General features: G+C 43.2%; 1 protein-coding gene across 1 annotated transcript; it reads right to left on the bottom strand.

Moving 5' to 3' along the window:
• Positions 1 to 11571: 11571 nt before the first annotated feature.
• LOC133032698 (bZIP transcription factor 53-like) lies at positions 11572 to 12870 on the bottom strand. The gene has a single exon (XM_061106851.1). It carries the CDS (start codon positions 12249 to 12251, stop codon positions 11820 to 11822), a length of 432 nt encoding a protein of 143 aa, XP_060962834.1. The 5' UTR covers positions 12252 to 12870; the 3' UTR covers positions 11572 to 11819.
• Positions 12871 to 16083: the final 3213 nt, after the last annotated feature.

The raw sequence follows: 16083 nt of genomic DNA, 5'->3' as shown, positions 1-16083 counted from the left end.
GCACAACTACGCTATGGACGAGTACTCCCGGGGATATGCCGATGTGGAGGCCCTTAGGAGGATCCTGCGGGCGGAGGTTGAGGCGAGCATTAACCATCCGGAATATCATGATCCGTGGAACCTCAACCCGGATCCTTTGCGTATCGGGTTCCGTCCCCTCCTTGGGCCCACTCGGCTCCTTTTCTTTGCGGAAATGACCGGTGAGTTCGCCTCTCAGCTTACACGCTGTGCGCCCAAGCGGTTTGCCACTTGTGCCTCTCTGAACTCTATCTTCCAAGTCCAGGACCTCAGCCATTCCCTCACAGTGGTAAGTACTTTGCAATTTCTTACGTTTCCTTTTTGGTGTTTGTATTTTGTTTTCTTCCTTTGAGGAATTTTCCCTTACATCCCATTATGGCTCAGCTTGCAGCTGAGGCTGGTCGCCTCTCCAAGAACATCATAAGCCATGGCTTCGCTCTGTCCGATGTTGGGGACCTGAACGACATCAAGAAGGTCCTTCACGACCGTACTGCGGAGAGGCCGATCTACCAGAGGCCGCCGAGCGCCGGGAGGCTGCGCCAAGGCTAAGGAAGAGAGGGCCAAGGCCGGGGAGGAGGAGGCTATCCGAGGGAGGCTCGGGCGGAGGACATGATCCGTGCCGAGGCCCGGCGGAGAGGCAGGATGGAGGCCCATCATCGGGGAGGAGCCGAGGGCTCAAACCGAGGCCGCCGAGAAGGCCGCGGGACCTTCGGGAGGCCGGGGAGGCTTTGGACGAAATGGCCGCCAAGGTGAAGTCTCTAGAGGAGACTCACCGGTCGGATATTGAATCCAAGGCCGCTGCGGGCTGCGGAGTTGAAGGAGCTTCGGGACTACAAAGATCGCCTATTAGGAAGGCCAAGAGGGCCGAGCTCCTTTCTCCCGTCTCTGCGCCGTGCCCGAAGCGCTTTGATGATGGTGTCTACATGGCTTGGGCCACCAACGATCGAGCATCAAGCTTTCTTTCTATCCCAAACCCGAGGACATGATTGCCAAATTTCGGGAGAAGAAGAAGAGACTTGATGCCGAGCTTCGAGGCACGGATCGGACCTCGTCTTCGCCACGGCCGACCGAGCCGCCCTATTATTGACCCGCATTATACCCGTTCTTTTCATAACTCCTTTTTTTTTCTTTGTACATATTTGTTGCTGCCTTAGAACAGTTTACTTTCAGGCGGCAGCCTTTATTTAAAGGGGAGACAATTTAAGGCCTGTCCCCGGGCCATTTATATGTGTATGACCTAACCTTCGGGTTAGGATATTTTATTATATATATATTTTTTTATATATATATATGTGCGATCTTTTTTCCACACTTCATATATTTCAACCTGTCCTTTGGCTCAGGATTTCATACTTACGCCTTTTATTCTTTGCGCATGTTTATGACCTGCCCTTTGGGTCAGGATATTTTACTTAGCTTGACCTGCCCTTCGGGTCAGGATGTTTTACTTAGCTTGACCTGCCCTTTGGGTCAGGATATTTTACTTAGCTTAACCTTGCCCTTTGGGTCGGGATGTTTTACTTAGCTTGACCCGCCCTTTGGGTCGGGATATTTTACTTAGCTTAACCTCGCCCTTTGGGTCGGGATGTTTTACTTAGCTTGACCTCGCCCTTTGGGTCGGGATATTTTACTTAGCTTGTTTTTGTTTGTCCGTGCGGTATACCACACTTACCCCGAGTGGCATAGAAACTTTGTTTTTAAGGCACTCAGTTTTATTTAATATAGAGGAGGCATACATTTGGACGGTACAAACCCTTTAAACAAAAGCTAAGTTTAATTCGCTACTGGTAGTATTTTCTGAGGTGATCGGCATTCCAGGCTCTTGGGACAGTAGTTCCGTCCATTCTTTTCAGTTTGTAAGTGCCGCAGCCGATTTCGTCCTCGATTTCATATGGTCCTTCCCAATTTGGTCCAAGTACCCCCACTCGGGTTCTTGGGTGGCTGGGAAGACCCTTCTTAGGACCATGTCACCGATAGCGAATTTTCTGTTTTTAACCTTGGAGTTAAAATACTTGGTCACCTTCTTTTGATAAGCGGCCATCCGTATTTGGGACTCATCCCGGAGTTCTTCGACTTGATCCAAAGCTTCTTGGAGCGGGGCACGATTGGTGGCCGGATCATAAGTCGTTTTCTGTGGGATGGGAATAATGTTTCCACCGGGACCATTGCTTCACAACCGTATGCCATTGAGAACGGCGAGTGACGGTTGTGGTTCTGGGGTCGTCCGGTAGGCCCACAATACCCTTGGCAATTCTTCGGGCCGGTTATTTTTACAAGCCGGCGGCTTCTTTTTCAAGGTGACCTTTAGGATCTTATTGACTGCCTCCGCCTGGCCGTTTGTTTGAGGCCGGGCTACCGCGGAGAAGCTTTTCACTACTCCGTGTCGGTTGCAGAAGTCAGTAAATTCCTCGCAATCAAATTGCTTTCCATTGTCTGAGACTATTTTGTGAGGTAAGCCGTATCGACACACTATGTTTTTGACAACAAAGTCCAACGCCTTCTTAGCGGTTATTGTCTTCATAGGCTCGGCCTCTCGTCCATTTGGTGAAGTAGTCTCATCGCTACTATTGCATACTTTACTCCTCCTTTTCCCGTAGGTAGAGACCGATGAGATCTATGCCCCGACCGCGAAGGGCCGGGGGCTTGTCATCGCCGTGATCTCATTTGGAGGAGCTCTCGGTATGTTCGCGTACCTTTGGCACGAGTCACACTTTTGGACATAGTCTATACAATCTTTTTTCATTGTTGGCCAGAAGTATCCCTGCCTCAATATTTTCTTTGAGAGGCTGGGTCCTCCCGTATGATCTCCACAGAACCCTTCGTGGACCTCCGCATGATTTGTCTAGCTTCGTGGTCCGATACACACCTTAAATAAGGCATGCCGAGTCCTCTCCGTAGAGAATTTGGTCCATCATTACATAACGATGAGCCCGATACCGAATCTTTCGAGACGGTGCCCTCTCTGGGGCAACTCACCCGTGGTTATGTATTTTACGATGGGGACCATCCAAACTCGGGTTCTTGCCCAACCGTTTGTGTGGTCTCTTTTATTTTGATGCTTGGCTCGCCAAGCGTTCCACGGTACTACCCCCAGTTCTTCGATTTCACTATCCGAGGCTAACTTAGCCAGACAGTCCGCATGAGCGTTCTTTTCTCGGGGGATTCTTTCTATTTTGTAGTCCGTGAACTCGTGGAGCAGTTCCCGGACTATTGTTACGTACGCGGCCATTCTTTCGCCGCGGGTTTGGTATTCTCCGGAAACTTGGTTTACGACCAGCTGGGAATCACTGTAGATTTCCACCCTCTTGGCTCCTACAGCTTTAGCCAATCTTAGCCCTGCTATTAGAGCCTCATATTCGGCTTCATTGTTCGAAGCTGTGAAGTTGAATCGGAGTGCTGCCTGGAGCCGCAACCCGGTGGGTGATATCATAGCTACTCCGGCTCCCGAACCGTTTTCGTTTGAAGCTCCATCCACGAATACTCTCCAAGTGGGGATGGGTGGCTCCGGAGTATTGGCTGTTGCCTCGGCTTCATTACATTCGGTGATGAAGTCTGCCAAGGCTTGGCCTTTTACAGAAATCCGGGCACGTAATGCAAGTCAAACTGACTCAGTTCCATTGCCCATTTGAGGAGTCTTCCGGAGGCTTCAGGTTTCTGGAGGACTTGCCGGAGTGGATGATTGGTCAAAACTCTGATTGGATGGGCTTGGAAGTAGGGTCTCAACTTCCGTGATGCCATCGGGAGGCGAATACCGGTTTTCGATGACCGGTACCTCGTCTCGGCTCCTATCATGCGTTTACTAACATAGTACACGGGATGCTGGACCTTTTCTTCCTCCCGGACCAATGCAGCACTGACCGCATGTTCGGAGACCGCCAAGTAAAGGAACAAGTCTTCTCCAAGGACGGGCTTTGATAGGATAGGAGGTTTTGCCATATGGTCTTTTAACCTTTTGAATGCCTCCTCGCATTCGTCCGTCCATTCGAACTTTTGGCATTTCTTCAGTGTGTTGAAGAAGTGGTATGCACTTGTCCGTGGATCGTGAGATAAAACGGCTCAACGCGGCTACCTTTCCTGGTCAAACTTTGCACGTCCTTATGCTTCCTGGGGATGGCATGTCCAAGAGAGCTTGAATTTTCTCCGGTTCGCCTCGATCCCTCTCCGTCGACTATGAAGCCCAGAATTTTCCCGACTTGACTCCGAAGGTACACTTCTTCGGATTGAGCTTCATGCCGTATCTCCGAACGACTTCGAAACATTCTTCTAAGTCGTCTGCATGGCTATTGCATGCTTTGGATTTGACGAGCATGTCGTCTACATATACTTCCATGTTTCGTCCCGGGAGGCCTTTAAACATCCAGGTTAACCATTCTTTGATAGGTCGCTCCGGCGTTTTTCAGTCCGAAAGGCATGACTAGATAACGGTATACCCCTATCGGTCCCGAAGCTAGTGCACTCACCCGGTCCGCCGTATGCATCTTTATTTGATTGTACCCCGCATAGGCATCCATGAAAGATAACGAGTTTGAATCCGAGGTGGCGTCCACCATCCGGTCAATCCCGGCGGCGGAAAGCGGTCCTTTGGGCGAGCTTTGTTTAGATCCGTGAAATCTATGCAAACCCGCCAAGTTCCGTTCGGCTTGGGCACCGGGACCGGATTGGCCACCATTCCGGATAGTATACGTCGCGGATCATGCCGTTGGACAAAAGTTTATCCACCTCTTTCTCTAAGGCCTCGGCTTTCGCCGAGTCGAGCGGCGTCTCTTTTGTTGTATAGGGGGCATGTCCGGATTGACGTCGAGGACATGGGTGATGACATGAGGGCCGATGCGGTCATATCCTCTTGGCGCCACGCAAAAACATCAATGGCGCCCTTCGTTGTTTTTATTATTTTATCCTTTTCCTCCGGATCTGGGCCTCTCCCTATCCGGAGTACTTTGGTGGAGTCGTCGTCGCACACTGGTATCTCTTCGACGTCCTCCATTGGTTCTACGACCCTTTCGGATCCTATACGAGGATCCAACTCGTCTTCTTCAGCCTTCTCTCGCTTCGGGGGCCCGGACCATGAGCACCGGCAAATGGGTGGCAACGTTGTAACATTGCCCGGCCTCTCCCCGGTTTCCCCTCACCGTTCCGACTCCGCTTCACGGGTAGGAAATTTTAGGCATAGGTGTCGGATAGAAGTTATTGCACCGAAGTCGACGAGGGCCTCGGCTAAGATTGCGTTGTAGTCGTTGGACGATCTACCACCACGAAGGTGCGTACTTAAACGTGCTCGTGGAGTGTCCCGGCACAGGTAACCGGGAGCCTCGACTTTTCCCATCGGGATTAGAGTTGTCCCGTTAAACCCCGTGAGCCGCGATCCGCTAGGAGAGAGGTCCCGGTCGGTCAATCCTATCGCAGGTGAAGGCCTCTTTGAAGAGCAAGTTCACGGAACTTCCATTATCAATCGGGACCCCGGCCACCACTTTATTTGCAATGGGGGTCTCTATGACCACGGTCGTGATGATGAAACCGCACCGTCTTGGCGTCTTCTTCCGTGAACGTTATGGGTTGGTCCATTAGCCGAGGCCTTTGAGCTGGGAGTTGAGTGACCTCCCACACTTCACTGTGTCTTGCGGCCTCGGCATATCTCTTTCGCTCCTTCCGAGTGTTTCCTCCGATATGGGGACCTCCGGAGATCATGGCTACCCGTCCATTAGGCCGAGGCGGTAGTCCGGCATATGCCGGGTGTCACTGCGGGAGCAGTGGAGGCAATACTCCCGCCGTACCCCCGGTGTCCCCGAAGGCATGCCCCCGCCACCTCGCCCCGGTTAAGGTGGGGTAACCTATTTTTGATCCACTCATAGAGGTGGCCCAACCGGATCGATTCTCAATCTCATCCTTGAGATTTTTACACTCGTTGGTGCCGTGACCGATGTCATTGTGATATTCGCACCTTTTGCTCGGATCTCTCCGAGAGCCGTCCCCGTACAAAGGCCGGGGTCTCCGTAATGCGTATTCCGCCTTGTGGCAAAATAGACACGTTCCCGAGAGTCCGTGAGCTCGTGTATCGGGTGTATCGGGGTGTGTACCCCTTCTTGGCGCTTCTCTCCCGTTCGGTGTCGCCCTTGGAGGACCTCTTCGCTTCTGCACCCTTGAGTGGGGCTCCGTTAAGCTAGCGGTTGGGGCAGCCCAGTGAAGGAGCCCGTCCATTCACCCCGGACGGATTGCCGTAATGGGAAGATGCCGGGGGCAGAACTTGCCCTTGGTTGTACCCGGGAGTGGCAGAAAACTGTATGCCACTAACCGGAGGGGTCGCGGTCGGGACAGTACCCGAGGGCGATACTCCTGACATGTATCCTGCCATCCCGATTGGATAATAGCCTCCGTAGGCCACAATCTGGGCTTCTTCGAGGTTAATATATTTTTGGACTCGCTTCTGGAAGTCCTGAAGGCTAGCGGCGCCTTCGTCGTAATTCGTTCCGAAGGGAGTCCCAAGACGGATTCCCCGCTTGGAGAAGCGCAAGCTGTTGTCCGTCGTCAACCTTCTTGGTCCTCGAGGCTTCCTCTCGGAACCTCTTGATGTAATTTTTCAAAGTCTCGGTGGGTAGTTGCTTGATGTTAGTCAAGGCACTAACTTCCAAATTTACCTTCCTGGCGGCGACAAATTGCCTCCGGAAGTTGGTTTGGAGTTTGTTCCAACATCCCACCGATCCTGGTTCTAGTTTCTTGAACCACTCCTCCGCCGAGCCGCTCAGAGTGAGGGGGAAGCATAGGCACTTGGCGTCATTGCTGACCCGCATGACTGTCATGACTCGATTGAATCGTGACAGGTGATCGCTGGGGTCGGAGTTCCCAGTATATGCCGCCATTTCGGGCATTTTGAAGTTTTTAGGGAGCTCCGCCTCCAGGATATGCTTGGCGCAAGGCTCCCGGTCCTCACTGTCCGAGTCGGAGTCATCTCCCTTCTGCCTTCGGGAGACTCGGGCAATATCTTTTCGAAGGCTGGCAAGCTCTGCCATAATCCCTTCGTTTACAGTACCCGAGGAGACTTCGGGTCTGTATCTTTTTTGATCAAGGTGATCCCGGAGGTCACCTTGATTCCCATTGATTTGATTTCTCAAATCAACGGGTGGACATTTCTGTCCTCCTCTTCCTCTACCCCCCGGTTCTTGGTGCACGGAAACGCTCTTTCGGTCCCCTCGATCCTGAGGGCCAAGACTCCCTCTTCGGGGCTTGCCCCTCTGCGGACCTTTCCCTTTAGGGAAATCTGAGCGGACCTTGCGCGGATCCTGCGCCTTTTTCTTCCGACCAGGGGCAGAAGTAGGGTTTTTCGTTTGGTTTTCCTCAGCAGGGTGCCTTATAGGGCTAGGTTCCCTGGGCCTTTGTTGCTGGGAATTGGGCGACGACGTAGCTGGCTCCCCATCGAGTCCAGCGGCCATTGCCTTGGGATGCACGTGAATGCCAGCGGCCTCCATGGCTTTTTGCATGGCTAGCATCACCTCGTGCATTTTTTGATTTTGCACTTTCTGAGCTTCGATCTCAGCTTCGTGATCGATGGCTTTTTGCCTGAGGAGCACCAGCTCTTGGTAGCTTCCATCATCGTAAGCGTATTCGTCGAGGTGTTCCTCATGGTTCTCATCTGGAATTTCTTCCTCGGACTCCTCTGCTGCCCTTGAAGCTACATCCTCTTCGTTGGGCTCTTGAGCGTCTTCTAGAGGGCGAGGGTGACGTGTAGCTCTTGTCTCCACCATTGTTGTGAAGTTAAATGCTTGTTGCGAAGCAGCTTTCCTCAGCTCTCAATGAAAGCACCAAAATGTTGACCGAGGTTTTCGGCAACTAATAAAATACGAATATAATAGTGAGCTATAAGAAAGCGAGATGAAGACTTTTTTACGTGGTTGGGGCGTTAATGAGCCTTAGTCCACGAGCCACTGATATTTATGGATGTCTTTAATACAGATCTTACACTTGGGAGAATATTTCTCTCTTTAATACAAAGAATGTTCTTGGTGAGTTTTTTCTCTGTTTGCTCTTAAGCAGCCAAGATTCTCCGACCCCATTAAATGAGCTTTGAGGGGGTATTTATAGTGTTTTAGAGGGGCACTCCCTAGAATTGTACTTACACATGTGTCTGTAAGTATCCATAAAGTTGGGCATTTCCGATGAATATACCATGGGTGATGCATGGTCAAATCCCTAGGTGCTGTAGGGTTTTTATGGAGAATGTCCTTTTTGTCTTATGATTGACGTGACTCTTCGCAGAGTAGCCGTCGCTAGACTTAAATGATCCTTACTGTAGCGCTGCTGTTTGGGGGATGTGCCGTCAGACTTTATTGCGTGTACAGTCCCAACACGCTTCCTCCCATGCAGCATTAAATGCGACTTGATGTCTCGGGAGAGACCTGACACATCCCGGAGTGCCTTTGAGCTATGTTCGCTTCCGGGAGTACCTCGTACTCCGGGTGCATCTTCCGGGACCCATTTGAATAACGCTTCCTGGTGTCATACAAGGACTTAGCAGTTCTCTCTCAAGTAATTTGATCCACGTGTCCCTTCCTGACTGGTCCACGTATATTGGGCGATTTTAGGAGCAACACTTACATTGGGTGCAGCGGAATATAATGACTCCTTCTGTTCAGATATCTAGCCCTTGATTCCTTTCTGTAGCAGAGCATTATCAATATCTGAACCTGGATCTCTTTCTCTGAATCTTTGATGCTGAATCTCCTTTGCTGATGATATTTCTTCACGATCTTCCTCACTATGATTGAGGTATCACTTGATGTGTGTGGGCACTACTCATACACTAAGGATTTCGAAATTCTAAGGAAGAAGAGAGAGAGTGGTCAGCTAAAGATAGGGAGAGAGAAGGCTCAGTTTTTTTTTTTCTGATTCAGAAAGTCTGAAGAAAAGTGTAATTTTTTCTGAAGCCTTCACTATCTATTTATAGCATTCCACTAGGGTTAGATTTGAATTATATGGCATTAAAATAATGAAAAAATCAATTTAAAATAGCTACAAAAGTGGTCGGCCATAGCATTAGTGGATTGGGCCTTGGGCTTTGCAATTTTGCAATTTTAACACCTTTTGTATCTGATTTTCTCAAAAATGCCAATTTCCTAATTCAATCATTTAAATGCCAATTCTAACTATTTAATAACTATAAATAATTATTAAATAATATTGTCATTTATCATATTTATTAATTGAACCATACAAAGTATCATAATTAACAAATATGCCCCTATAAACTCTTTCTTTACAATTTCGCCCTTACTTAGTGAGAAATTCACAAATAGACATAGTTTAATTTGAGAATTATAATTGATTAATCAAAACCAATTTCATGAGTCTTACAAGCAATATTATCTCAACTAGTGGGGGGACCATGGGTCTATATAACCGAGCTTCCAATAAGTAGATCAAGAATTTAGCACTAAAATTCACTAACTTATTAATTTTTCGTTAAATCCACGCATAGAACTTAGAATTGCACTCTCAGTATATAGAATGCTCTATATGTTCCACCATATAGACACATCATTAGTTATCCATTGTTATAATCCTAATGTGATCAATGATCCTCTATATAAATGATCTACACTGTAAAGGGATTAGATTACCGTTACACCCTACAATGTATTTATTCCTTAAAACACTTGACCCCGTATAAATGATATTTCAGCTTATGTGAAATGAGTACTCCACCATTTATGTTCGTTTGGTCAAGCTCGAAGGAGATCATCCTTTGCTTACTATTCGCCAGATAGAAGCTATAGATTCCATGTTTATGCTAGCGCTCCCACTCAATTGCACTACCGTGTTCCCAAAATGTACGTATCACCCTGACCTAAAAGTAGGCTTAACTAACAAATCAAAGAACACGAATAGCCTTTCAAGATTGAGCCTAATCATAACAGGATTAAGATCATTTGATCTAGGATCAACTAGGCGATATTGACTTGAATAGATATTACGGTAAGTTTAATAAACCTAAGTCAAAGTTCAATATCGGTCCCTTCCGATGCATACTCCATGCATCCAACCTGAGCTTTACTTTAACCAATGTTCTGGAAAGAACATAACACTTCTCCAAATGCAAGTAAATTCTGTTGTAGATTATCATATCAGTAAAACCCTATGTCTGATAAATCTAGGAAACTTTATTCACATAGTAATGTTTACTTTCCAATGTGTTGACAGCACAATAAACAGGATCAAGTATGTGAAAAGGGTTTCAGATGAATTTATACATTATGTACATATAATCATGAAATAAATCATGTGAACCATGCAACATTAAATGTTATTTCTGATCTATATTAATAAGTAAATCTGATTATATTGAAATGAGTTTTATTTAGGACATAAAACCCAACACCATGGGCCTATATAACTGAACTTCCAACAAGTAGATTTAGAATTTACCAAGTAAATTTCCTAACTTATTAATTCCTTCTTGCACCACTATAGATTCATAATTGAATTGCATTCTCAATTATATAGAACGCTCTATATGTACCAAGATATAGATACGTTATGATTATCTATTGTTACAATCCTAATAGTCAAAGATCCTCTATGATCTACATTGAATAGGGATAAATTTACCATTCTACCCTTCAATGTATTTTATCCTTAAAACACTTAGCTACATATAAATGATATTTCAGAAAACTAATATAATCACTAGAATGAGGCCTCAATCTTATATTTTCTTATTCAGCCAAGCTCGAACTTATAAATATTTATAGAAGCTATAGATTCCCCATCTATGATTAACGCTCCCACTCAATTGAACTACCATGTTTCCAAAATGTAAATATCTGCCAGAACTATTTGTTAGCTTCCACGAACAACTTGAAGAACATAAATAATACAACTAAGTTGAACCTAACCATATCAGGATTAAGATCCATAGACATAAGATCAACCCGTGATATTGACTTTGAAAGATATAACGGTAAGTTTATGATATCTTATACAAGTTTAATATCGGTCCAATCTAATGTATACTCCATACATCTGATACTGGTAAATAACATTAATACCTTCAAAAAGACATAACACTTATCCAAGGTGTAAGTATACCAATATTTTTCATCTTATTTATTTTTTAATTTTTTTTTTCTGTCAAATAATTTCGAAATTAAATAGTTGATTATTTGTGTCGTTTTTTAAATTCTAATTCTAATTGTATCTCTAAATATCTCAATTAGATTGTTTGCTGTAATTTTAATGATTCCTATTAATAAAATTGCATGAATTATTAGAAAAGAAAAAATTGAATGTGTTTATGTATAAATATGGATATACAAGAAAGAAGTCAAGTCTTCCACGGCGGTCTCTACTTAATTTCCTTCTTTCTTTCACTTTTTCTAATTTGTCAAATATTCGGATAAAGTTCATATCTAATGTAGCATTTCTTTTTATATTATTCTACACAATACAACCACCCAACTAAATCCGGCGGCTGTAAGCTAATCCGAATTTGTGGTGTTATCCTTATCGGTTATCATATAATTGAAAATTTTAATGTTTGAATTCAAAAAGGAAATTAAAGAAAAATGAAGCACAAACAACCCATAATAATATTAATAAGCTAATGATACAATCTTTGTACAACGACAAACAGCAATAACCAAAACGACACTGAGTTTTAAAGAAAAGCTAATAAGCTAAACACAAAAACGACAAGTCCTAATGCCAAAACGACTCTAAAATCACCACATTGACAAATAGTAGAGTAGGAACATTACATTACGCCAAACCAAACCAAAACGACATAGATTGTAGGGTAAAACGACACACGTTATTCAGTTGAGAAACATGTCTGCGGAAGCCGTGATGGGCTGAATGGGGTAGGCGAGCTGCCATGGCTTCATGAGAGGATCAGGTATCTCGGGAATATCGACGGAGAGGCCACTGACATCTTCAACGATCTGGAGAACAGAGTTGAGAGAGCGGAGGCGATCGGTGAGTTCCATGGCTTGAGCCCTCAACACGTTGTTGGCAGACTCAACCTGAGAATAAGCCTGCTCTTTCGCATTGATGCTCTGCTGAATCTGGTTAATCGCCATCTGCAATCGACCCGTTTCTCCAGTTAGATCCTCTAACTGCTTCTGCTTCCTCATCCGGGAACGCCGTGCCGATTCACGGTTAGAAAGCATCCGCTTTCTCTTCTTCTCGTCGACCACCGTCGCTGACCCGTCGGAGCCGGAGCTCGCCTGGCGTTGAATCGATGACATTTGGGGTTTTTTTGTTCTCTTTTTGAATTAGAGACTTAAGAATTGGATTAGGAAAATTGGGGATCGGAATTGAAAATTAAGCAGGGAACGGGAAAAAAAAAAGGACAGAAATTAAAAGAAACAGATTAACTGAATACGAAATTTAATTATACTGATTATGACGATGAAGATTAATTCATGAAAACACGTAGAACCAGTAGAGAAAGACAACTGAGAACGAGTGAAGCAAACGGATCCGCCGCATGAGGGAAGAGAATGTCATAGAATATCTAAATTCATTGGCGTAGTCTACGAATCCACCAAATATGAATCACAACCCAGAAAAACAATTCAAATTGTATAGATCTAGAGAAAGGAGTCAACAAAACCCCTAATTTGAAACCCTAGATTATGATTTTTCCGATGAAAGACCAAATATTTATACAACTTTGAAAACAAAATCTCAATCAAAGAAAGAAAGAAAAGCTAAATCAAAAGAAACGAAGGAAACAGCTAGAGAGAGAAAGAGAAACTTAGCTGAAGAAAAGAGGGAATATGCGAATTGAGATGCGAAGCGAAAGAAGGAAGGTTAGGGCAGAAGAAGAGAAGGGGTTATAAAGGAAAAACAGGCATGGGATTTGGGGTAATTTCGGAATTATAATTGTAAGTGTAAATATTAAAAGTTATTACGTGTCGTTTTTTTATTGGGCGATGCCTATATTCACGGGTTTGGTGTTGGCAAATTGTCTGGTATCATGGCTGGCGTAAGAAATGACGTCATCAACCAGCTATACACACGTTTTAAGGCATTCCCTGTCTTCATTGCAGTACGGCTACCTCCTTCCACGACCTTTCTTTTTTTTTTTCTTTAATTATTTTTTAACTTTAAAATGTAAAATAGAGTGTCAACAAAAAAAAATATTTAATTATGGGTTTTTTTTTTAAGAAAATTAAGTTTGGAAGATCTGTAAAACATTACAGACAGGCCACAGCTTATTCTATTGAAATAATGGGTAACATCTTTTATTAGTAGAAATGAGTAACTTCCTTTAAAAAAAAAAAAGTAATGAGTATCTGTAAAAAAAAAAGAGTAATTAATTTAAATCTCAAAATTTAAAAGAATACTAGTATTTCTAATTGATTAAAAGTTTAAGTGTATCTAATATTACTTATTTATCTGTAAATTATTATATTGAATTGTGTTAGTTGTTTTCTTTTCTTTTTTTAAGCAAAGTGATGATGTTAAAAAAATTGATTATATATAATTACATAAATTATTTTATGATTAATACTTAGCTTCGGGTCGGGTTAATAATCCTACTTAGTTCGAATTAATAACCGTGTTCATAATCAATTTCATTTTGTTTTTGGAATTGCTTTATTTAATATTTTTCTAAAATGATGCCAATTTGCAATTCCAAATTTACTAAATATAATAAATTTAGAAAGATATTAGTAATTAACTGTTCATTTCCAAAATTAGAGTTTTATATATTTGTTAAAAAAAATATTAGTTCATTTATGACAATATACATTACTCTTTAATATTAAGTTAAATCCAGTAAATGTTTGAAAACATTTTTTTCTCTTTGTGTGTCGTAGACATCGGTGTTACATGGTGGTCTTAGGACTATTGCTTGCGTGAATTGTTTGTGGTTTGGAGTGGTTTTATAGTATTGTCATAGTGATTTCGGATAACTCAAAAAAGAATTTAGAGGAGACTGTGAATAGTAAAAATATGTTGACAGTGGTTGTGGAATCTGATAAGGAGAAATGGGAGTGTACTAAGCCTAGGGTGACTATGGACAAATTGTCCTTTGGTGGTAGGATGTTAGCTCCACGCAAATGTAATGATAAGTTTATTAAAAATGAGTTTAGTAGGATTTGGAAAAGGAAAGAAAGGTGGGATGTGCAATTTTTGCAGGGTTCTCTTTTAACGATGAGATCTTGTTTCAGCAAGTGCTTAAGAGAATGCCTTGGACATTTAAAGTTGGTATCCTTATTGGCGAAGAGTAGCCAACTTCTGGTCTTTGAGATGAAGCACAATTGAATGGTATTTCATGTTGGGTTTGATTGACAAAATTTCATCCTAAAGTGCTCACTGAGAATAATGCTCGACATCTCACAAGTTTAGTAAGGCAAATACAAGTCTTGAATTGGGCTAGTCCTACCAGAATGTTGATGAAGAGGGAAGTCAGAGTCAATCTCTTTATACCAATTATGAAACTAGTGTTCGTTAAGAAACATCTTTCGGTGGATGGAAAGGTGTTGGGTCAAATTCAAGTTTAATTTCTTGCCAATGATATGTTATCGATGTGGGTGGTGGGGTCATGAAGAAGGTGGTTGTGAGTAGGAAATGGTGGTTGTTAAGGATGTGAAGGGGAAGATAGTTCCGTTATATGGGGATTGGCTAAAGACGGATAATCCAAGGAAGGGTTGTTTTGATGAAGGTGGCAGGAAGTACCTAAATGTGAGGGTAGTAGCTGATTCTCATCACTTCGCTAGTCGGGTAGTGATTTCCAATGGTGAGCAGCAAAGTGTTAGGATGGGTGGTGGGATTGGAGGTTCGAAACAATTATGGTGGGAAGGAATAGGTGATCGTGGAGGTGAGGGATATGTAACTGCTAATCATTCAATCTGAAACTGAATAAGCAATGTGGGAAAGATAAAATTATGCATGACTTGGCTGATGAGGTAGATTTGGAAATGTCAGATGGACCAATAGGGCAAGTACACGTGATGTAAAGCTCGCTTAGTTAATTTGGAAATTAGCAGTTGTTTATGTTTAATTATGAAATTATTTATAGCTATTTAAATAATTTATTACTGTTATTTATGGAATTCTGAAATGCATGATTATGTTATTCAGTAGCTTGCATATTTTGCATTTCCGGTGTCCGGTATTTTGGAACTCGGCGTTTGACTCAGTAGAAATCACAACTTAGTATGTTAGTAATTTGGGGACGGGTTTTAGACATTGGGAATGTCGGGAATGGCCGGGAATTTAGAATTTCCCAAAAATACCCCTTTAGTTTGATTTATGTGATTTTATGGTAAAGGGGCAAAATGGTCTTTTTGCCCCATTAGTGTTTTGTCTTATGTGAATTGTTTATTTGAATTTAAATAGTTATTTTATGTGTTTTAATGGCTGAAATAAAATAGTTAAGTGGCTTCATTCTTTTATTTTATTTCATTTTCAACACTTAACAAAAATTAGAAGAAAACTTTGAAAAGAAAAGCTCCCTTTTTCCTCTCCATTTCGGCTGTGCATGTGAGTGCTTGGAGCTGGGTTTTGCTCAAATTTTCAAGTGGATTCTCATCCAAATCTAAGCATTTTTCCAAGCTAGGTTAGCTCTCTTGATTTCTTCCTTAAAATTATGAAAAAAATGATGAAAAAGTTGAGTAAAATGCATGCTTTTGTGGCTGTTATTATTGCTGTGTTTAATTGTTGTTTCCAGTAGCTTAATTAGGTTTTAAATGGATGGATTATATAGGTTTTAATGCATGCTAGTGGTGTTGTTTAAAGCTTTGAATTTCCTATGCAAATATGTGATTTTTGAGTGAAATGGTTCATTTTGTTTCTGTGAAGTTGCTGGATGTTCTTGTGTGTTTTCAGAAGCTATTTCAAGCTTATTTGAGTAGAATTAACTAGGTTTGGATGCATGTTAGTGGATTTAACCAAGTTTGAGTTTTGGAACTCAAAGCTTGGTCTTTAATGGTGATTTTTGTATATGTGTTTTCTGGGTGGTTTTGAGGCCTTAGAATTGTTCTTTGGGGTGTTTAGAGCAGGTCTGGAAAGTTTGGTACCAATTGGGGTTGAATTGGTCGAGTTATGAAAATTTTAGTTGGCTGC

The sequence above is a fragment of the Cannabis sativa genome, chromosome X (genome assembly GCF_029168945.1).
Source record: "Cannabis sativa cultivar Pink pepper isolate KNU-18-1 chromosome X, ASM2916894v1, whole genome shotgun sequence".
In the NCBI taxonomy this organism is placed as follows: Eukaryota; Viridiplantae; Streptophyta; class Magnoliopsida; order Rosales; family Cannabaceae; genus Cannabis; species Cannabis sativa.
The sequence above is the reverse complement of the archived record's forward strand: the minus strand, read 5'-3'. Positions and strand labels throughout refer to the sequence as shown.